The sequence below is a fragment of the Vanessa atalanta genome, chromosome 8 (assembly GCF_905147765.1).
Source record: "Vanessa atalanta chromosome 8, ilVanAtal1.2, whole genome shotgun sequence".
NCBI classification, from domain to species: domain Eukaryota; kingdom Metazoa; phylum Arthropoda; class Insecta; order Lepidoptera; family Nymphalidae; genus Vanessa; species Vanessa atalanta.
In genome coordinates this window covers 7,685,765-7,710,974 of record NC_061878.1, presented here as the reverse complement: position 1 = coordinate 7,710,974, position 25,210 = coordinate 7,685,765, and the positions used below count along the sequence as shown (strand labels likewise).

Genomic DNA, 25,210 nt, shown 5'->3' with positions numbered 1-25,210 from the left:
ATATGTCGGAAGAGCAGGATGCCGAACAGTTGGGTTCGGGGATTGATTCGACGTTTGGAAGGCTATGTAGGCGTGAAATAGAGATATTCATAAAATAAAACATATTTAATATCGTCTAATCACTGTATTAATTGATTCAATAATCGTACACCACAAAAATATAATAGGATTACAATAAATAATTAATCTCGATTAAGAGCAAATGGGATCTAATATTATACCTTAAATAGTAAAATGTTTAGCGAAAGTGCTGAAAATGAAATAAACAACCCTTTATAAAGTTATGATAAAACCTGTTTTTAAATTATTTGTTTCCAGATTTTAACTCATCAAGTAGGTTTACGGAGAATTAGAAACCTAAGACATGACATTAGCGAGATTAGTTATCGGTTTAATTTCAAATGGTATCCTCCTTCTAATTCTCTTTGATAAAGAAAAATTGTTCTCACTGTAAATATGCTTCAATGATTGTGATAAATCGACGCCCTAGCGATTTTCATGTATCTCGAATACAAAAAAAAAATGATTCCGCTTTATGTATAAGTTATTAAGACTATATTAAAATAGATGACGTTTAAATGTGAATTATTAAAACTCAATCATACGATACCTAAAGTCAATACTGCCACAGAGTATAAATATCTCTATATTATAATATTTATAAAACAAGCTACATAGTTTGTCATGTTGAAACATGGTCGAGTTTGATCAACATATCTGTGGTTAAATAGTAAACGCAACTATTGTCATTAATTAGGTCAATGAGTTAAAATCAATAGAATTAAAGCGTACCCGCTAACAACTGCACTTCTTATTCGATTTAATATGTTAAACCTAAGCGAATTGAATAACATGGTTAATATTGAATTATTTTTGTAATAATCGCCGTATCGGGAAAATTTATAAGATTCTAATAGGAATACTAGATAATGGATTATGAAAGATTGTAAATATATAGCAATTGCTATTATTGACTTAATTCAGAAACCGGCAAGTCGTGTAAAAACACTGTTAATATAATTATTACATAAGAAAAGAAATTATTTAAATCTTTTTTTATTTTGTTAGATTGCAACAATTATTCAACTCGTAAATGAATGGTTCATTAAAAAATTATTCAATTAAAAAGAATAAGAAAATATTATTTTCTAAATTTCATCTGTCTAGATAAAGCTCTGTCAACAATCTAAGGGCCCTTTAAATATATTGAATTAAATTGGAAAAAATACACTAAAATATTTTGAATGTTGAGACTACAGTTAGCTGTAGTGTGTGTTATTGTGATTAGTCACAAACACATGGATATACTTAATTGCCAGGTTCTACCCAAATTAGCGACTTAGTTACGTGTAAGTTCCGATATCACTCTCTAGGCGCCGATTCGACACTCAACAATATGATTTATTTATCAGCCACGACATCTTATACGATTTTAGTCATTTTTAAAATGAAATGTAAATGGAGTAGATTTTATATTTTAATACAAAAAAAAATGTTCCAAGTATTTTCAGCGTATATGCCAGTAGAGAGTCGCACGACAAAAAAAAAACTAAAAAAAAAAAACGGGTCAACTTTATTATCTTGGTGTGCGTGATAGCTACGCTTGACAGTCACCAAACGTCATACTACCTTACTAGTGTGTGTGTGTGTGTAATAGTCTTCAGCTTTAACAGTATATCTAGACATATAAATAATCTTTTTTTTTTCTATATCTTTCGATTAATACTAATTTCATTTCTGTCCTTTTACAATTAACTAACAGCTCCAAGCGATTTCTACCGCGTTACACGTGAGTTGCGCCTCATAGGTCAATAATATAATATAGCCTATAATTTTTCTAAATGAACAGATAAAAAGATTTATTCTAATAGTCCGATTAAATACTAATGTTTATTCAAACTAGGAAAGTCTTATGCTTTTTAATATTAAGAGGTAGATACATGTCGTTGACCTTACTCCATTGAGCGTTACCTATGCTTCGCGGAAACCTCGCACAGTGCCTTGCATTTACTGAGCAAATTGTCACAGGTCTATTCAATACAATGGCTCGTCCCGCACAGATTTACTAGACGAAAGGCTGAATCGCGATTTACGTATTGAATGCGTAAAAAAATCGTTAAAGTTATTCAAAACTATATACTGAAAAAATAAGCCGAAGATACCAATGTGTTACTTGATATCGAAATAAAATAAAAAACGTAAAATTGGTGATTACCTAATAAACAATTCAGAGAGCTCTTTGCATATTAATTTCTATTTTCATATTATTTTTAATTGTTTGTGTTTTTTTGAGAAGCGTTTTTTCTGTTTAAGATTTATTAACATAAGGTTAAAATATATATTTATATAAGTTTTTTCGGCATCGATTATCGGGGAAAAAGAAATCGATGTAACTTAAGTGAAGCCATTGCTACCGTGGCAGATTTACATATAATTCACCACTGTAACCTGACAATTCAAAAGTGTTCTTATGAGCCCTAAAAAACATATGTATAACATTTTCCGAGGTCACTTTATTCTATAGATTTTTAACGATTAAAGTAGTCTCGAGCTAAGCAATCTTATCGTTTATGTCTCATATCTTACGTGATCTGGTTTCTTTCAGTTCAAAGTGGGGCACTCGTTTTAGTTCGGGCACAATATAACATTTTTTTTTATTTTTATTTATGACATTGGTTGGCAGACGAGCATATGGGCCACCTGATGGTAAGTGGTCACCACCGCCCATAGACAAAGGCGCTGTAAGAAATATTAACCACTACTTACATCACCTATGCGCCACCAACTTCGAGAACTAAGATGTTATGTCCCTTGTGCCTGTGATTACATTGGTCAGAGTACTGTTATTTGGCGGTAGAATATCTGATGAGTGGGTGGTACATACCCAGACGGGCTTGCACTAAGCCCTACTACCAAGTAAACCACTACATACGGGTAGTGAGTATTTCTTAGTTACAACATGAAATATTCTTGTGTGATTAGTAGAGCGTGCATCTGCATAGCTTTATATAAAGCGACTTCATTTTTCTTTTCTGACAGTTATACAACACTAGCGACTCGCTCCGGGCTTCGCACGGGTGCAATGCTGATACTAAATATACTACAAAATGACTTACAACGTTCACAATTTTACAGACATAGGCAGTACAAAACGCTATGTCCCTTTTTTTATCTGTAATATAATCGAAAATATTCATTTAAATTACATGATGTAATATGCCATATTGACCTATATTAAATTCTCAATGTATTTAAGGAACTTAATTGGATCTCTTCGCTAATCGGAAATCGCTTCGAAAATAAGCCATTATTTCTCGTAAAAACTAAAGGGTAAAAAATGGTTATTGTGGGCTATCCCTAAGAGATATCTCGTAGGGTAAGCCGACGTTTGCAATGTAAGCGCAAAAAATTTGTTTATTTACGACATCACTTTAGAAACCTCTAAAATGATCAGTGTTTCTCTACTTTATTGTGCATGTATTTTACATATAAACCTTCCTCTTCGGTTGAGTAATTTTAAAGATCTAAGTATACATAGGGACAGACAGCGGTAAGCGACTTTGTTTTATACTATGTAATGATGATACTGTTTTAAATTGGATCGGTCTTACCGTAAACAAGGCGTTTGGTCACATTACTCATACCCGTAACCAGCTACAATTTCTACCCAATCATAAATCATAAATAATTTTTTATACCTCTGAAGTCCAAAGTATGTTTGTACTGCTCACGCAGATAAAATGTATTTATTTTAGTATTACAAATTATTTCAATAACCAAACCTTTAGATTTTACTCAAATATCAGGTGTTCTGTAAGGATCACACATTCGAATAAACATTACGTTTTTAAATATCCTTAAATGAATTAATAAGCCTTACTGTTTTGTTGTTTTACGCAACTTACACGCACTGTTTGTAGTTAACAATTGAAAATAATGTGTTCTTTATTTAAATGTAGACATAGTAATAAAAACAGCCAATAAAATGGCAATCTGGAAACTATAAGTTTTCTTAGTGTGAAAGTTTCAATTGTTCAGTAGGAATGTTATTCGAGAAGACTTTGCAATTTCTCAATGTGTATCTTGAATTTCTCTTGAGTTTGGAGTCTCATAATTGTTATGAAACGTATATTTAATATACATACTTGTATCCTTGGTGCATGTAGTATGTATGTGTGTGAAGGACGAATTACCGCTGAGCGTGTGTTAAGCAAAAACATCGCTTGATATGGATTGTAATAATAGTAGAATATTTATACATTAAATCAATAATGTTATTATTAATTATGTATATATATTTAATTTTTTTATAGTATAGGGATGCAAACGACCAACTGATGGTGAGTGGTCATATAGACATTGGCGGTGTAAGAAATATTAAACATTCTTTACATCGCCAATGCACCACCAACTTTGGGAGCTGAGATGTTATATCCTTTGTGTTTAGTTAAGGGATCGCTTACCCTTCAAAGTGGAACAAAGCAATACTAAGTATTGCTGTTTGGCGGTAGAATATCTGCTGTGAGTGATACCAACCCAGGGTATGCACAAAGCTCTACCACCAAGTGAATCTAAAAAAACATATAAATGTACAATAAATCAAATCAAATCAAAGTATTACACATACTTTATAAACTGAAACAAAGGATATATAAAAATACACATTAGAACAACATTGAATCGTTAAACGTAATTGTGTTTATATAAAGTCGAGACAGATGTCTTTACATGAATAAAACAGAACTACGTAAACATTAAATCTTGGCATTTATACCGTGCAGAATGTCTGGAATAGAAAGATCCTTTTTAAAAAGAGAAAACTTTAAAAACGTCTCCTAATACTTAAAATTTTAAAGAGAATAAATAAGTTAAAAAGTATTTAATTCGAAACGAATTTCTTTGCCAAGTTGGTTGAGCGCACGCCAAGACAAGACTTCGCTAAACGGTTGCTATCACGATTGAGGTAGAGATAGCCTTTAAAACCCCTTAAATGCTAAATGTATTCAATCTTTAAGAATAAACTTTTACTTTAAAATAGTAATTCCCTTAACTTTAATTTTGTCGGCAGACTGAACTTTATTTAATCCTTAATAATTCAAATCAGTATCTTCCTCCCTTAACGATGCTTATTTCTTATAATATGTACATAATAAATAGCGATACAACAGTGATAAAAGTAAAAGCATATTGGGGGATTAATCTTTAAAACGAAATGTGGCTTTAGATATCAGTGGGACACTTAAAGGCGTACTTAATTACTATTTTTTCTTTATCATTTTTACGTGCACCTGAATAATCAATCAAAGAAATCTAAAACATTAAAATAATCTATAATTCCTTTTTTACATTAATTACCATTTAAATAACATGCGATAAAATTAGTATTAATTATAATTTTAATTCTTATTCAACCAAACTAAATGAATACGTACATAACTTTGATTAACAATTACTGTAACATTTGTAATCTGAATAATAATCAATGTGCATCGTATTCATTAAGGCAATTCGATTAATCTGTTGTATCCGTTGTTATCAAACTCACTGTCTGAATTAAAGCAAAAAATATTTTTTTCTCATTGTTATTATTTCATACAAAAATTTCATAAAAAATACATATTATGTTTTATGCAATAAATAATTCGATAATAATAAATATTAATTCCAGTAATAGGATATCGAAGCATGCATTGGAGTTATTGTGACTTTTTTTTTACTCACTTGTTTTTTTTTCTTTCATCTGATTGGATAATAACACGTGCAATATTCTAGCGCGAGGTAAGATTAAAAGGCGAGTGTTCCAGTGTAATTTTGTAATAACACTGACTAATGTCTGGGCAAGGAACACCATGTTATATTCTATAGTTGCTGGTGACGGTGTAAAAAGTTATATAAACTTTACCTGAGAGCCAAGGTGCCCAATTCACCGGTGATCAAATTGTCTATATAAATAAATAAAATAATAAATTAAGGCAGTAGTTACTTTTATTAATAATGAGCATTGCTGAACTTTAGATTATTGCATCAAAGTCCTGATTAAATAAGGTAGGTTGTAACGGCACATTGAGGTTGCAGCGGGCAACTGGGTCGACTGGCGCTCTGAATTCGTACCCCACTCACCGAGATGAAAATTTATTAGTTCTTATTCCCTTCAAAATAAAGTTCGTTATTTCAGAAATTTTTATGTTTTTAAAAGTTCAGCGTTCATTCACATCGACGAAATCGATGCAGAGTTCCTGAGGGCAATAATTACAATCTTAAACGAACTTACATATCAAAGGAACGTCTGTGAATGAACTGTTTTGTTTTATCTTTTATTAATACAATTTTTTAAACCTGAAAAAAGTTTAAATATAATCAGATACTTAATAGTTAATTTAATTAAATGAACGTATACGTAAAATGTATTTATTTTTTTATTTTTTAAATTTGAATTTCAATTGATTTTCTAAATATTTTTAAATTTTCTATTCAATTCACCAAAAGTGATTCCGACGAATTGACAATTTTAATGTAATATATGTTTAGATATCTAGATATAGACAAATTCTAGTAATACTATTAAGCACAGTATACAATTTGTCCAATGATAATTAGGGACTCCACTCCTTTCTGGCCCCAGGGCCTCCAGGCTCCGTTGACTCCACGTCTTAAACGATGATGAATTTGATGAAATTATTTTGAATTCAATTAACGTAGTATTTTCTCTTAAGTCAGTTGTATACCATATATATAAGTTGCAGTTATATTAAAACGTATTACAGATGCGAAAATTCCGTATTATTGCAGCGAACTTTGAAGAAGATAGTATTTTACTTAATATAATCGCTTTAGTTTCAGTAAGCACAGGTTCTTATTATTCAGTGTTCTTAGTTTGTCTTCAAACTTCCGCCATCTATTTCAATATTCACAACGATAGCAAGAATAATATGCAAGTTAGCAACAATGACTTACACGATATTTTAAATCATTAAGAGGCAAACATCTTATTAAAGAATATTACTCCAAACATGAAAACTCGTATAGGTCATTAGAACTCGCTCCTAACGTCATTAGTGTTGCATTTAGACTGGAACTGTACTTCTTATCGTCTCTAGTCTGTTGTTTACGATTCGAAATGGAGATATAATATTCACAATTTTTATACGATACATTTCTTTTTTTGAATATGTTTCTTTCACTTTGGACGTCCCAATTGCCTTTTGATATATAAAATTCGCAGTTCAATGCGTTGCGGGTTGGTAAATATACATTTGTATCTGAATTTCCACAGAAAAATTAAATGTTTACACCATATATTTTTTTTTTTATCGCAGAATACGAATATATTGTAAAACAGCAAGAAGTCAAATTATTTCACATCAACCCGCAACAGAAAAGTATTCAATTTTTTTTATGTTGATGAGTGAAATAACCTAAATAATTTATAGACATTAAGGCTAAAGCGTACGTGCAGAAAAAAACCATATACATACTACATACATATAAATGCATTCCAAGAAAATTTCGCGCGGATACCGACGACTAACCGGACTAACTAATTTTATAATTTCAAAATTATTTTATATTTTCCACACACATATTTCTGTAAAAAAATTTCTCTTAATTCAATTTTTGTTAACGCTCCCTAGTTCAAGAGGTCATCCCAATTTGTAAGAGCTCACTTATGTAACAAACTTCATATCGATTGTGTGTTTTCTTCTCCTTTCGAATCCCATAACAAATTACTGATAGTACAATAGACAAATTGATAAGAAAGTATTAACCCATTATGCGATGTTTGTTAGTAAGGTTGTTACAAACATAATATTTTTGTATCTATAACTACATTATTAACAAAACGCCATATGTACATTCCGAGATGTTGTAATAACAACTACGAAACAATTCATTTAAAAGCAAGTATATAAACGAATATTTATAAAAAAACATTAACTATATTAGAGTAACCTTATTAACCATGCCATTGAGAATAAACTTCAAGTAGAAATAGCCTTAAATTATACCATACCATACCATAAATTCCTACAAAAGTAATAACACACATTTTAAATTTTTCGTAAGGTTTTAATAGAAATATAATGTATGTAACCGAATACGAAATGTGCCACCGATATATATAAGGGCAACATTATATACAAATTGAAATGTTACCGTTAACCAAATTGGAACTGCCTATTTCCCTTTCACGATGTCTTGCGTACTAGATTTATCTTCGATAACTATGAAATATCTGTCACATTATTTACTACCATAAACACAGTAAAATATACTCTGTAACTATGAACTTCTAAAGCTGTCAATATGTACGTAATGTACGTTAGTTCATATATTTCTCTACAATATTTATAATTTGGTTAGATTTATATTAACTATATAAATATAGACAGATATATAACTATGTAAGCTGTTGAAAAATTATAGACACCTCACATTATTTTAAATATAAGAGACTAATTTGAATTTAATTATAAACATCCTCAACTAAACACTGCAGGTTAGGTTAGTGTGTTTATAATTATATTGTATGTTAAAAACTTTAAAACCCTCATTGAAATGAGGAATATTTATAATTAATTATAAGTATGAAGTTAAAATGTATAGAAATTCGATGTATTCATTTGCAATTCTACGCATGCGCAATAAGTAAAACCGGCACTCGCTTTTAATGTCCATTAAACCTATAAATTTTTACACGCCAACCCAACCATTGACAAAGTACTTGTACGAACCTACGTAATGACAAGTGACAGAAGGTAAGTCCATTTTACTATATACATATATTGCATTGAGGACATTTTAGGGGAAAATGGTTAGAGTAAATTTTAAATTCAATTTAGAAAACCTTTCTAGAAGATACCACTCATCAAAAGTTCAATATTAAAATGATCGCGTACAAATATCATGTTTGTGAAATATCTATTCTAATAATGACTGATAGTTGTCGCCTATGTGTCGAAATTGTATAGAAATTCATTGTTATTAAAAAAATATATAAATAAATGTGTTAATTTTAACGGTTTTATTAAAAAGAAAGATAATAAGGATAATGAACTAAAAGCTAAAAAATTATTAGGTATGTCCTAAGTGCAAGTTGTCACTTTTCTCGTCAATCAAACTCAAAAATAAAATCGTAGCACAAAGCGTAAGTAAATATACGCCCAACTTTTTATTTTATACAGTTAACTACATACTAATATACTCTATATTATGTGATAATATGGATTCTTAGTGTATGTTGCCATAAAAATATTCTTCTTCCTTTTAAATATAAGGAAGCGTCTTAAAAACGAAAGCGAATAAAAACATACATCTTTATATTTTAAGAATGAGAATCATTCCATCAAATAATTAAACAATCTGCCTCATAGATCCAGTAGCCAAGTTGGTCGTGTACGGACCCCGAGACCTCGAGAGTCGAATCCTAGATCTCGCTAATAAAAAGTTATAGCCAGGAGCTGGGGTTGGCAGTGACACACTGCCGTACCTCAAAAACCATGTAAAGCCATTGGGCCGGCACCTGATCTCTCCTTTCGTGACATATTGCCGACCCATCGAAATATGAAATGACACATTTATTTGAATGCTATATTTTAGATCGCTGACGCTTAAATTTATCCTGCAAGAGATCCATTTGTCCATAACAGTTACATTATTACCTAAATAATAATAATAACGAATATTCCTTACAAATTTAACTAAAATCTGTATCCATTAAATTGGTACACAATAAAAAAATCTCAATATAAAACGAATAAACAAAACATGAACGAATCCAAATGAAATCACAATTAAAACTGAATTGTTCAAGTTTCTGAAGTGGAAAATTAATCAATTGAACGACCTTTTTTATTCGAACCGATATCCCGTTCTAGGTAAATGTTGATTACGAGAAATGTTAAGGAGCGATGGTAAAGAAATAACCTTCAAACGATATTATATTATACACATGTTAATTAAACGTTTTTAATTCGATACAAAATGTATACATAACTTATAAAATAAATTGAAATTCCACAAATTTATTGTAATTTTAACAGCTGTACAGTTTTTTCCATTTTTCCGTTAAATTGTCACTAAACAGTGATTCAATAAAATTATGCATAAACTAAACGTCGATCAACAATCGCTGCTTTTCTGAATACACAACTAGCCGTTTATAATTATATTACCAAACTGATAGCTTCTCAATATGCTACTAGATTAGTCAGTCAGTCAGTCTCATTAAAAAGTCAAGTCTCAGTATGATACTATATATCAGTTACAAAACTAATGTTAACTAATGCCATTTTTACAATATTAATGCAATTGTCCTTCAGCATAGAAAAAAATACAGTCATAAATTTTAAAAATTTGTCTGGTATTTACGAAAGACGATCGTTAAAAGAACGTCTCATTCAATACATTTTTGGATAAAGTCCTACTTCGGGGCTAAGACCTCCTCTCCCTTTGAGGAGAAGGTTCGGAGGCTAATTCCACCACACTGATCCAATGCGGGGTGGTGGATGGATTTTTGTTATAATACACTTATTTTAAAAAACACTTAAAAAAATCAAACCGATACAACAAATAAATAAAACACCATATAAATCACCAGAGAAGCCGTACACTTATCCTTACATAACGCAATATAACAATTAGATATCAAACGTTTTTACATTACGTCTATCCTAGCGTGGATGTATCTTCCTCCATATTATAAACAAAACTTCCTACGTAAAAAATTACGTGAATTTAAATAAAAACATATTACATAAATGAAAAAGTTACGACTGGCAAGAATCAGGCAAAAGAACTGAAACTAATACTAAAGAAAAATAAGAACATTTTTCTCTAGTTACAAAGTATGCTTTCTCAGAAAATGTGCTTCGTTATTTTATACTAATTTTTAATCCAAACAAATGTCGAACACAGACATCAAAGTCAGTATAAGCGTTGGTTCTTTTACTCTTTTCTACAAAGACTTTCTGTGCAGTTACGGAAATTAAAATATCACGAAAGTATTTTAACCGTACTTTGGATTATAACGACGCATTTTTTTTTGAAGTGAGGTTAACCTTCGAACACCAATTTCACTAACAACACTTAGAGGTTCTGTGATTTACGATGAAAACTCATAAAAAAACTCGAATTTCTCTTTAAATTACAAAGAAGCAAATAGCAACCCGCATTGGAGCAGCGTGGTGGAATATACTTCAAACTTTCTCAAATATACCTCAAAGGGGGAGGAGGCCTTAGCCCAGTTGTGGGAAATTTACAGGCTACTTATGTATCTAAAATTTTAAAAATAGCAATATTAGTGGTATATTTGGTAAGCATTTGTGCCATACCGTCTGATTCGATACTACCCACTCACAATTTATTCTGCCGCTAAACACCACTGCTAAGTATTGTTGCATTCCGGTTTAAAGGGTGACAAGCACAAGGAACATAAATTCTTAGTTACCAAGGTTGGTCGTACATTGTCTATATAAGGAATAGTTAATATTTCTTTAAGTATCGTTGTCTTATACCAGTGGTGACCATTTACCAACCTCCTTATTCTTCCCTTACTCCTTTTCTCATGCAGCTTAAATACTACACTTTAATAAATAAAATAAAGGCAAGCGTTATTGATAATCAAATAGTATGTATATTAATAGTCTCCCACACTCTATTAGTAGATATGTAGGCAACCAAGTTGATATAAAACCCCTTTCTATAATTAAATCACCTTTTATAAAGCAAAACTACAACGATGTACTCAATAAAAGGGTAGCGATACACTTTAGTGAATTAAAATATATCTATAGAGTAACAATATGTACCTCATTTAAATAATTAAATTAACGTGAAGTGGTTTAAGTTTCAAAGACTTAAACAACTTTTGACCTTTTGATTTAAGTGTAACCTTTAAAGCTTCTATAATTATAGTCGTTTTATTCTAGTGCTAACCTAGGTTTTGAGTGGAAACGGGTATAAGTAAAGATTAACACACAACACAGTTCTCTTGATTACTCATGTCACAAGGTTAAACCAGCTCTGTACGTAATTTCAACCAATAAAATAAATCGACATTGGCGCCGTAAGAAATAATAACAATTTCTTACATCACACCAGTGCGCAACTTTGGAAGCTAAGATATTATGTCCCTTGTGCCTGTACTTACTAGTGAACCAGTGGGTTCAAACTGGATAACAACAATACTGAGTATTGCTCTTTGGTGATAGAATATCACACGAGTGGATGATATCTACTCAGACGGGCTTACATAAAGCCCAATCAGCACAATTAAGTCCTTTAATCCTACACATACCATGATCATATTATATAGTTGAATATATGAAAATCGATGACAGCTAATTCAAAGCTTTATATATGTACAGGATAATGTTATTCAGAATTATTTATTAATTTTTTTTTTCTAGTTTTTTATGGGTCGGTAAAGGACCTTTAAAACGCGTTTTATTTATTTCGTTAGAGAATTCAAAATTGATGTTTACTCATCATGTTTATTACGAGTAAAACTAGTTTAGTAGAAAAATTGCTTTTAATTCATTAATAGTTAATTAAAGCACCCTTAAAACAACCATTAAACAATTGACTACAACATAATTGCTCAAAAAACAATCACTAGATTGCGAGATCATACTTGTAATGATTCGAATGAAAAGAGTTATACTAACATCTCTCAAATTTAATATATTTCATAATAAAATGTATTGCACAAAGAAGTTAAACGTACGAGTACATTTTAAATGAACTCTGCATTCTCATTCATTTGATTTATCAATCGAATATAAAATCAAACAAAGAAATTATCTTCTTTGTTATAAATTTTGTAGTTATATATGAACAATAAATAGAATGTAAATATATCATATATCAAATAACTAAACACACACACATACACACACACACTTGCTTATGTATATTTCTAAAGGGCACGTAGTTATTTATTATTTAGAAAGGTTTATCTAGTATTTTTACACAGTTCCACAATTTCCACTCATCTTAAATTATATTTATAGTTCTTAGACCAACAGGTACGAAGAAAATGTCATTGTCGAAATGGAACATTTACCAAAATATTTTTCCATTAGTAAACTACAATGGAAAAGTAGAAAGAATCGCAATTTTAAATATCTGGGTCATGTTGTTACAGATAACCTCAGAGATTACGAGATGGAATGGGAAAAGGACCAATATCAGAAAGACGTATCAGACTAGTCCGTGTCCAGTCACAATCGTGCATTTATTTCAAAATTGCGATATTGAATTGAAAATAACGCTATTTCGGACATATTGTCAAACTTTTGAAAATCGAAATTGTCGGAGCAACTTTACAAAAGGGGCACGCAGCGATGGTCAGCAATATTAGAGTGCAGTATAATGATGCCTACTGCATCCTAATGAAGCTACCTCGATACTGCAGCGCATCGAATGAGTTTACTTCTGGCAAGTTTTCTAAATTACATACTGCTATGATAACATTATATGTATTTACTACGGTGTACCTCAAAATATGAGACTTATAGTTGTGTAGATTAATAAATTTAGGTTGCATACATGTATTTGGTTAAAAATATATTATTTTTTGGTAATTCCTTCTTATACTTTCTTAATATGAATGGGCTATATATGCGTAAACCAATTGAATAATAAATTACAATCGAGAATAATAAATACTTAATTGCATCGCATCTTCCTAGAAGTCTAAGTAAAGGTTTGTCTGCGACACAATGAACTTACACGATGTCTTATAAAATGAACGAAAAGGGCCTCGTTCAACCCTTTTGACCTTTTCTGATGTTCGCTGACAGAGGACGATCCTAAAAGAGCACTGATTAAATTTTTCTTTCAAGTTTTTGTTATTGTATTTTTTGGTACATTTACTATTTCACAATACCAATTTATATTAAATGTTATTATAAACGTTCTGTCTCATACACTTTTCTAATTAACTTTCCAATTTATTTTCTTTATAAGTTTAAAGGTGAAGATTTAAGAATAATAAGATTAGATATAGATATAAAGTCATAGTTCACTTTTTTATTTTCTATAAAATAATTGCCTTCAGAGCAAATATGTTATTTTAATTATAAATTGTATATTTATTTAGAGAATAATCATTACATAGTATTAAACAATGTCGCTTACCGCTGTCTGTCCCTATGTATGCTTAGATCTTTAAAATTACACAACGGATTTTGATGCGGTTCTTTTAATAGATTGATTGATTCAAGAGGAAGGTTTATGCGTATAATACATGTTCAATATAGTAGAGAAACACTGATAATAATTTTAGAGGTTTCTAAAGTGATGTCGTAAATAAACACATTTTTTGCGCTTACATTGCAGATCAATATGGCCCTTTATAGCGTGTAATTTAATAAATATTTTTGAATATATTACAGATTTAAAACGCAGGGACATAGCGGTTTGTATTGTCTAACGACTGAAAAACTGTAAACGTTATAAGTCATTCTGTAGTATATTTAGTATCAGCATTGTATTCGTGCGAAGCCGGGGCGGGTCGCTAGTAAGATATATTACCGCAACCACAAGAGCATATTTCTTATTCAGTTGACATAACATATTTTTGTAATGACAACGATTCACAAATCGTTAGGCAACAGCTAGTTTAAAATAAACTTAAGCTTGTTCAAATTATGTTACTAAGCAACGACCTTTGTTCAATTTCGAGGTCCTAATCTCTCTTAATCTCATTCAATTAATCTCTAAGTACACTCGTAGAAGTGACCTGCAACTCGTCCCGAGGGCTCTACAAATTAAAGTAAGCATTATTGTACGAGTCATTTAAATCAATATAAATTACCTCAATTCAATCCAAATATTATTATATGTATTACTATAAGAATAAACGAGATATTAACTAGGTTTTAGAAGTACAAGGCCGTCGATTATAGTGCACTACATTTAATCTTAATGATTTAAATAATATGTCAATAAATAAGTAAATTTCTTGTTACACGTCGTACCATAATCGTTCTTTAAAATAAAATATATTATATTATAAGTATTTTGCCGAATGATTACACATTCATAAATTTAAATTGTTGTCACATTGTACAACTTTTTTTGTTAAGTTTAAAGTTGTTGTTCCATACGTGAGATGTTCTACCAAGCTACCTTTATTTAGATATATTAAAATGAAACTTAATTTTGCCCGTATGTGAAGCGGTTAGCTGATCTATATATTTTCACGATTTTTTTTTATTTACTTTTGAATTAAGTAACACAACGTTAAGGGAACCTCCGTACTAATTTTGCAGATTATTATTTATTTTTTTATATTTATAATAACGCAAATGCAACACGTCAGTCGCCATACAAAATTTTTTTGGTAACGTCTAATCGAGCAAGGTCAACAACGTATATCCACTTCTTAAAATGAATATTTGTACAGTTTTTGGAGGCAGATGAAGATTTCTGGCTTCCTAAGCCAGAATGTTCGTGGTTGGCGCATGCACCGTATCTGATAATTATTAAGGTGTTACATTGTATTAACGAGATTTTTTGTAAAGATAACCTCTAAAAATAAATTCTTGGCTTAAAATTTCACTGAGTATTTAATTCTCTCTGTAACAACCGATTTTCTTTTTTTGTTTGAATTCTATTGACAAGCTTAAGTGTTATAAAAAATGGAAGATTACAAAAACCAATATACAAAACATTCATAATTGCTTTCCTCAAATTTCCAATACGATGGTACAACAAATTGTTAGGATTTCCACAACTAGGCAAATAATAGCTTAAATAATTGGACTATGAAGGTAAAGGACTTCAGAATGTATGTGTTGTGCATTGTACAGTTATGTCTAGCTTTCACAGGAAATCAGGAGGACAAAATGATATAACAATATCAATCAGTTATATCTGATGTAACAAGTTATACTTATGTTTGAAATTTTACAAGTAAATTTCACATGCTGTACAAGCATCCATTAAGAACGTATTTTTGAGAACACGACTCTCGAGGGACTGAGCGGAAGTGTAATGAGGACTTGTGTAGGATACTTCCCACTGGAATTAAAAGTCTTAAAAACTAGAAATATCACAAGTACGTTCCTTCATGTTACATAAGTAATAAGAAGATATTCGAAAATCAACTCTGTAAGGAAAGCATGTGACCCAACTAATGAAAAACAGAAACTATACATCAGTGGCAATTTAAATTAATATCATCTCTTTTTCATTTATGCGAGGAATGCGTATCCGCCTGCATATAAAAAAAATAATGAACAGAAATTTTATTGTCTATACAAAAAATTAAATCAATGTAATAAAAAAATACATTTAAAAAACAACATGCTCTGTATAATATATCAAAAACTAATTATATATATTTAACGAGCTGTTTTCTTGTCTTTAGTTTTGAAGAATACAATTAAGTAGGTAAAATATGTTTCAAACGTTATTATAGTGACGTAAAATAATCCTGCCTATAATCTGGAGATTCTTACTGAGATTAATTGAACAATTAACTGCCGAGTTTCATTTAAATCAATTACGCTGTCGAGCGTACCTAGAAGTACATGTAATATTATCCTAAACGAAAGCTTCTGTCGATGGTAGTATTGTGATTGAATTATCAAGGAACATTATGATGTTATACCTACTTCTTTTGAAAATATGATTTCAGTTTTATGATGCGCGCGCACAGGCTAACATTAAAAGTACATGTTAAAGTTGCACGTTAAAACGCCAATTGAATGTCAAGTCACTCGAAATAACAACAATAGTGAGATGGAAATATTAAGCGATGAAGGTGATGAAAGGTAAATATATGTATATATTTTGGTAAAAATAGAAGAAATTACATGTATCATATATATAATAAATATATTTTGTTCATAAGTACATTACTATTATTATATTATAATTAATTATTCGCATGCAATTATAAACTATTTTTATTACGCACAAATCATGACTTCTCACGCGCGTACCTAAGTACACGCACTTTTTTTTTTTATTTTAAAAGTACAAATCTAAAACTTGATAAGGTAAATATAGCATAGCAAGAGAACATATTTAAGAAATGTACATTTTCAAGTAAAGTTCTCCATAAAACTGGATTATTTACAATGTGGCTTGTATTCATTGTCGTCATCATAATCAGACTGTATCAGTCCACTGCTGGACATAGGCCTCCCCAAAGCACGCCATTGAGCCCAATCTTCGACCTTTCCCATCCACTTTATACCAGCTTCCGTATATCATCGCTATAACCATACAATTAAAAAATATATCAAAACAACATCAATTTTTAGAAGATGACATTAACGAAATAATTTATTTTAATGAAATGATGATGAATGTATATTATTATTAAATGTTCATTACAAATTATAAATAATTAAAGACATCATTAGTAAAGTCTATATACTATACCAGATGTGAGAAACACGAAACTCAAATAAAAACACCCCGACCACGACAAACACCCGTATGGCAATTTCAAACATTAGTCTCAAACAGAGCAAAACCAGATAGCTTTGACTATAACCAGTCGCCAATGATGGCAATAAACAATAATTGTTTGATTGCCTCGTTGGCATAGCGGCTAACAAATACGGTCCTGGGTAGAACAAGAGCAGTCCGAATTTAAAAAATTGACAGGACTCAAATTTTCATGCCTTCCTAGAATTTACTTTAAAATTATGATTTGGAATGCCTGGAAATAAAATACGCAGGCCCGTTAAACAAAATTAAATTTATTATACATACAACATAGACAGGGATAGATAAATCTCCATAGCTCGGAAAGCACGTATGGATCTCAGCCCTGCACGTGAACTCTCTCCGTATGTCGAGTTGAACTCCCGTCATATCGAATTATGAGAGAAAGAAAATCTCTCATGTGCTATTGGTAATGATTCGTTGATAGCCGCCATGAATAGAATCGTTCAAAGCATCCACGTAATTTGAAACAAACGGCATAAAACACACATTGTATTATGTTATTTCAGTCAGTTTTTACTGAGTTATCATCCCGAATCAACCTGTAAGGTAATTGACCGAAACTAAAAGGCGCCTTAATTCCTAGACTGCGTACAATAGGCTTTATGAAAGTAATTCATTTATCTTCCTTATTCGCTTGTTTTGCTTCGGCTACTTTTTCACTAACGCTATCAATAAATCACGCACCTTGCTTCCTTACTTAGAGTTATTTCTCTTACATTTTACGACTAATCAATTGCGGTTACTTGTTTTTTTTTATATAGAGCTTGTATATTAAATACTAAGTATACAAATTATATATAAAAATATAGTGTTAAAAAGTTTCATATAATATTATGAAGTAGTTACTAGTTTGTTGAATAGATGAATTCTAGAATTATATATCGTTAGGTTCATAATCCCTTCGAGGAAAAGGTTGTAACATATTGTGTAACAAACTTGTAACAAGTACGAAAATAGGAAGCTTTTATAACTATTTACATATTATTTCCTTTCCTGCTCTCTTTTTTCTTTTGATCTTATGTAGTCAGTACAAATCTATTCCTTAATATCATGTTTCACACTTTATTTCCATCTCAATTTTTATAATATAAATTTGTATGTGTTACCTTTAAAATTTTACAAAAAAATAAATTAAAAAATATTGGACAATAACACATACATTGGGATCAGCCAATGTAAGGAGCTAAAGCACTTGAGTTAGGGAAAATCAGGAGTAACGACGCTATCACAAACACCCAGACCCAAGACAACGAACAAGAAATGAACTTTTTCTACATCGACTCGGCCGGGTATCGGACCCGGGACCTCAGCTACAAAAGTGTAATTTAAAAACACATAATAACGAATTTCAATAGTTCTCAAATTATTCATTTTTATCCCACTCATAATTATTAATAGCCACAAATTTGTGTATTTAAAAGATCTGTATTGTATGTAATCATAAAATTATTTTGTAACCATAGAAATAAAATTGCTTAAACATTTGTAGTTTCTGCGTAATATAAACATTAATACCTACATTTAGATAATGTAGTGAGCTATACGTTGATTTTCTTTAGTACACATCTAATATAAGAAAAAAATCTTTCACGTAACCTTTTTGTGTTAGAAGTATTATTTACTGATTCTATTTAAGTTAATCGATACATTTGAATAGTAAATAATTTATGTTAGATGTTAGTAACTTTTGTTGCGTCCTTAAAATTATGATAATAATGTAATACGTATAATAATCATACATTAAAAAGGGCTGGCAATATCTAACAATTGAACCTTATACTATATAGTACCTCTAATGAAATAAAAATGTTTTAAGAAAGTATATAATGCTCACATTTCATATATTATGTTATAAGATTATCACGATCACGTTTTTTTAGAGAAGTTAGACTGACAACCACAGAGAATGTGTACAAACTCTTTATAAATTATTCTGTCTTGGAACTTTAAAAATAACTTATTCAAACTTAAAATAAAACTTCAAAACTGTCTCACAACTTGAAAATTTTAAAATAATGTTTTGACAACATTGCTTGAGAAGACATATAAAGTCAATACACGTATGATTTTCATTTTATAAAACTCAAAACATTCAAAAATGTATGTATATCTATCTAGGAATGCTATATAATGTGATGATTTTATTTGTATTCGAACTTGTACTTTTTTAGGTTATTTTAAATACATAAATTATAAACTTACTTTTCAGACATAACCTAGTGTATGAGTCTACTTCATTTTTCGCACTGAAGAGATAAAAACGCGCATAACGAGTATATTCCCGTATTATCGATCACATATATTTAAAAATTACACGTATGTATGAACAACGTTAACTCACTAGTCACTTTTTAGCATTTTTTAATGGATTTAAACTACGTTAGTTGCACTCAAAACGTAACTGACACACCCAACGCTTATCTTCGTTTAATAATACGTGTGATAAGAGTGATGGGCTAGTGATAAAAATAAACTTCAAAAAGTAATAATCGTTACTAAGACCAAAACATAATTAATAATCTATTTTTTCTTGCTGTATAATACTTAGCACATATATCTTCTCTATATTTTATAGTAAGTATGTATCTACAGCTTATAGCGTAGGATATGAAATAGAAAAAACCCTTTTTTTTTAATTCTGTCTTTTATTTTTTATAGGGCCGAGGCGACACAGATTATTTCGCCAATGTCACGTGCAAAGAGAACCCCTTAAACAAAAATCGGCATGTGTGTCATAATATTATGATACCATATTTTCAGATATTTGTTTTTTGTTGTAGAATATTAGGGATTCTTGGATTAAACCTTATAGGACAAAAAGGTTTATTACTTTTTAATTAAAACGTCAGAATATTTTTGAAATTTTTCACTTCGGTTTAAGATTAAATAACAAATATTATATGTACGTTTCTAATGTTTGTCTACCAACAAATTTTCATACTAAAAGATTTTTTAAATCCTACTACGACGTAGCCATCGTTAACCCAAATGCCATCCCGTCATCAATCAAACGTTATCAATTCCACCCACGAAATATTAGGCAATTACAATACTCGCCTTTTGGCAGGCATCACGTCGTTAAACCCTTTTATCTCAACCATATCAAGGCAACAACATGTTTTCATTAAACACTGAAATGTTTATAAGCGATGATGTTTTACTTGAGTTGTTTTGATTTGATATACAATACATTTTTCTAAATCATTTGAGTGAAGCCTTTTAATTTACCGTATTATTAATGAAATAAGCTTAAAATAAGGCTACAATTGTGCTATATGAATCACAAATATCTACTATTTACTTACCAATCATGTGGAGGCTGAGGTCGACGACGAGCTTGCACACAACACGGTGGTTCTTGTTGCTCGCAGGGTAGCTGGAGAGCTGGAGGTGGCGGAGGCGGTGGCGTGCAAGCGAGACGGCGCGCGGCCGCGGCTCCAACATAATCCACGTAACGAGGAGGTGGCGAACCAGCTATATCCTCGCGGCACGCGGGTCCGCAACATTTGCGTGATGCTGGTGGAGGAGGCCTGCACGCCAATCCACAGTACACTGGTGGTGGTGGACGCACTGGGACCGGAGGTCGCGGCACGTACCGTTCGACGGGTACGTGTGCTGCAGGTGGCACATATCGAGGTCTTCGTGCACGCTCGACTTCTGCACTCCGACGCACCCGCCGCGGCGACGCCGAAAACCGATCCGGTATTGGCGCGGGCGGCGGCGGGCTGAGCCTTTCCGGCGGCGCCACGCTGAACGCGCCCACAGCCGGGAAGCGCTCGCAAGGGGAGCGCGCGTACTCCTCGCCCATGGCGCGCGGTCAACCGGACCCGCCGCCGCCCGCGCGCCCTTCTGTAGATATCGCGATGTTTCACATACCGGGTGACCTCTTTAGCACGCTCACTTAACTGGCGCTCCACTAGCACGCAGAAACTGCGACACAGACCCGATATCCGCATTCACTCCGAGAGCGCCATCGCGCCCCGCCGGATCGATAGCGGCGAAGCGGTGCGGCCTCAGGGAGCTCCCACCGCGAAGGCGGTGCCGCGACGCATCTTCCTTTCTGAAATATCCTGTTGGCGAGGTTTCGTTTAAATTCGTACACTTGGGCGAGGCGAAACTGCGTCCTCGAGCAAGATGGCCGCTTTCGTCATGTCCGCGAGAAGCGCGCCTGCGCTAATATCACTTTACGATGTTTGTTTTCACTAGATTTACATTTGGAACTCCTTTTTTAACACAAAACTGTTTATTGATATATGTCCATTACACAAAAGACAAAACAATTAATCAAGATATCACGTCACAGATATAGAGGTCGTCAGTAATGTCACTAAGAGGACGAGGAACATGCGTCCCGAAGCGCTCTGTGACCGAACGACAGCAGCAAGGACGCGAGTGCGCGTGTCCACAGCCCGCGGCGACGTCAGACCGGTGCGCGTATCGACGCCGCGGCTGCGCGAACTGCGCCGTGCCGCCAACCTGCGACTGTATTCACTGTTCACCATTAGAAAAACTAGGAATACTACTATAATATATCAAATATGCATTGAGAAGATATACATATATGAATATGTCTCGGTCTTGTTAAAGCAATTCAACTTTTATAGCAACTCGTTAATAAATTTATATGTTTTTAAAAAACTCAAAAAACTGATTTCTTTTTAATAAATTGCCTAACAGCTAGAATTAACGTACATAGACATATTAATTCAGCACCACATAACTATACTATCTTATTCTCTAATAAAACATCACAATAACATAGACAGTGTATGAAAGCCCCCATTCAATCAACTAAAAAGCTTTGTGCCTCTTTAGCTGATTGATTGGTAAATATCAGAGTCGAATCTACCATATGACTCTTTGGGCTTCAGCCCCGGGCCCCGTGGATTCAAGGGCCCCCAGCTAAGTCAAGTTAAAGTCAAAAATAGTCGATAATGCGAAAGAATCCATAATTTTATTAAATTAAACAGATCGTATGGTTTGCAGTCCTACTGCTACTTAAAACGCCACAAAGAAAAGGGAGGGGAAAAGTACCAAGAAGAAACCTTTGTACTAATATCAGCCAAATGGGAAGCTCAGGAAAATAAAAAAGTTAAAATTAAAGAAGAGAAAGCAGAAGGCGTTAGAAGAGAAAATAAGAAAAAAAAGAAAAGAAATTGGAAAAAGAATAGAAAGTGGCAAAGAAAAAGTAGTGTGGAAAAGTACTTGAAAATACTAACAAGAAAACCAGAAAGCAAGTAATAACAAAAATTACAGAACAGCTAAGATAGAAAAAATGTTGACTGAGACTGATTCAGATGACTAAAGTGACTTAAGAATTACTTAATCGATTAGAGCGACGATTTATTAAAATGTAATTAAGGAAGTTAAATAGTCGTAAGCTAAAATAGTTCTATTTTTTTTTGTTTAAGACTCTGTTAAACACATCGTAGTTAAAACAATGGAATTTAATTAAATCTGATGTTCAAATATCCTATCAAAGAAAAAGTCATGAAGAATTTTCTTGTTTCTTCAGTAAGGAAGATTGTCTCTGTTTTTGTCATGACGTGAAAGATTTATTCATGAAAAGAAGCTTGTTGATATATTCCCGAACTGCTATATAATCTTAAAAATATATTTAACCTTACCAATCACAAGCTTTAAAGCCGAGCGCTCCTTTTCCTGGATGGCATATATCTATTACATATAATAAAATTGGAGTATCTGTTTTTAATATTAAAATAACCGCTTTTTTCTAAATCCATGCATATACATGGTACATATACCAAAATATATTTTTTTTCCTATTTTTCCTGTCTGTATGTCTGTCTATTTGTTCCGGTTAATCTGGAACGGCTGGACTGATTTTGACGGGACTTTCACTGACAGATAGCTAATGTAATAAGGAGTAACTTAAGCTTAATTTTAGAATGATATATAAAATAAAAATAAAGTCACGCTGCAATGTCCAAATAACTTAAATTCAAACGCGCACGAAGTCGTGCACAGCTTGTAGAGAATAAATATAGAACGGCGATGACAAACTCACGACTTAACCATTTATCCGTTTTGTCCATAAATGTAGATTTAATTAAGAACCTAGAATGAGAGGAGCAAATTAAAGAATTCTTCAAAGGAAAATGGAGAAAGGTTTTTTTATAATTTGTCAATTTCTCTACGTTTGTATAAAACCTTGAATAATATATTTTAATATAAATCAAATATTTTATGGTCTAATTTTTTTCTATACATTGAGTAATTAGGTGGGTCCCTAAGTAGTATTAGCTTAGTGCCCCATAAACTCACGGTCCGGCCCTGGTAAATATGTCTTTGGTTCTTGGATATGACGTCAGCAATTAACTGTAGGATGTAGCCGTCTGTCGGCTGGTTGAATATATTAAGGAGCACATGACTGCGTGTACGCAGTGTTTTTCTATAGTATTCTTGCAAAAGAACACATGGAAACCTTACATACTTCCTAATTCCTACCGCAACTTATATTAGAAATGTGTCAGTACATTTGTCAGTGTATATTTCTTTCAGTAACCCAGCAGTTGGTATTTATCGTAGACTTTATTTTAGTAGAATATTCAAGCGAAATATAATATGAAATATATAGAGCCGAGATGGCCCAGTGGTTAGAATGCGTGCATCTTAACCGGTGATTTTAAGTTCAAACTGTTGTTGTCTGGGTTTGAACTAAAAACCACTGAATTTTCATGTGTTTTGTAATTCATCTCGTGCTTGGCGGTGAAGGAAAACATCGTGAGGAAACCTGTATGTGTTTAATTTCAACGAAATTCTACCACATGTGTATCCACCAACTCGCATTAAAGCAGCGTGATCCATCACATATGCTCCAATCCCTCTCCAAAGGAAGAGGAAGCCTGAGCCCAGCAGTGGGAAATTTACACGCTGTTAATGTTATGCAATGTATATAGATCTCTAGCGTTATTCCTTATTTACTACGTCGAGCGAAATATAAATAATATTTAAATTATAAAATTCGGTATGCAGATGTCATATACAATTAAATAACACAGAGTATTCATTTCAATGAAGCCTGATTTTGCGATTCACTGCTCACGCTAAACTGACTGATCGGATTAAAATAAAATTCAACGAAATGCCTAACCATACCCCAAAAATATAACATTCATTGTATGTCTCTGAATTTTGATAGGTATCTACATACTTTTTTATGTTATGTATAAAAAAGATGACATCATTCATTCTACACCAAAATACGCACGTTAATCCGTAACGTTAATCAGATTTAGTGTATAAATTCGTTTTAACATGAAATAACAGGCATACTACCTTTTAATCCCGGAAACATGGACATCAGTTTCAGTTGTTTTATTAAGCTCTAGGTGTTAGTTATTCTAAGTATTTTTGTTTTACTAACAACTTACTAGCTATTCCGTCACTTACGCTGAGCTATAATATAACTTAAGTGTTTCTGCCTGCGGCTTCGCGTGCGTTTTAGGGGGAGAAGTTGGCAATGTGTTAGGTAGACTGTCTTTTTCCTTACCTCTGATCTGTAAGCTTAATTTCATTATCATCATTCAATCAGTTAAGACAAACAAACTTTATTTCGCATTTATAAAATGAGATTGGAATTTTAATGCACAGCAGATTTTTTTTTCTAATTTTATTTAAGGACTTTTTCCACACAGCAGATGTTAAGCTATAAATTTTAAAATTTTTTAGGAATTTACCACCTTTGAAATTTACATTTAAACGGATGAAGTGATAATTG

The 25,210-nt window shown here is 32.0% G+C and overlaps 2 protein-coding genes across 4 annotated transcripts in view; both read right to left on the bottom strand.

Moving 5' to 3' along the window:
- Positions 1-20,879, bottom strand: part of LOC125066040 (inactive rhomboid protein 1) — a 134,424-nt gene extending 113,545 nt beyond the window's left edge. For 2 of the 3 annotated variants that reach the window (XM_047673930.1, XM_047673931.1), the window contains exon 1: positions 19,672-19,874. In XM_047673930.1, coding sequence (XP_047529886.1) covers positions 19,672-19,682 — 11 coding nt within the window. In that variant the 5' untranslated portion in view covers positions 19,683-19,874. Of the gene's footprint in view, positions 1-19,671; positions 19,875-20,774 lie in introns of those variants that run through there. The other variant, XM_047673932.1, reaches the window with a different exon arrangement.
- Positions 20,771-21,277, bottom strand: LOC125066042 (leucine-rich repeat extensin-like protein 3). The gene has a single exon (XM_047673933.1). The coding sequence runs from the start codon at positions 21,275-21,277 to the stop codon at positions 20,771-20,773; it is 507 nt and encodes a 168-aa protein (XP_047529889.1).
- Between the last annotated feature and the right edge of the window lie 3,933 nt (positions 21,278-25,210).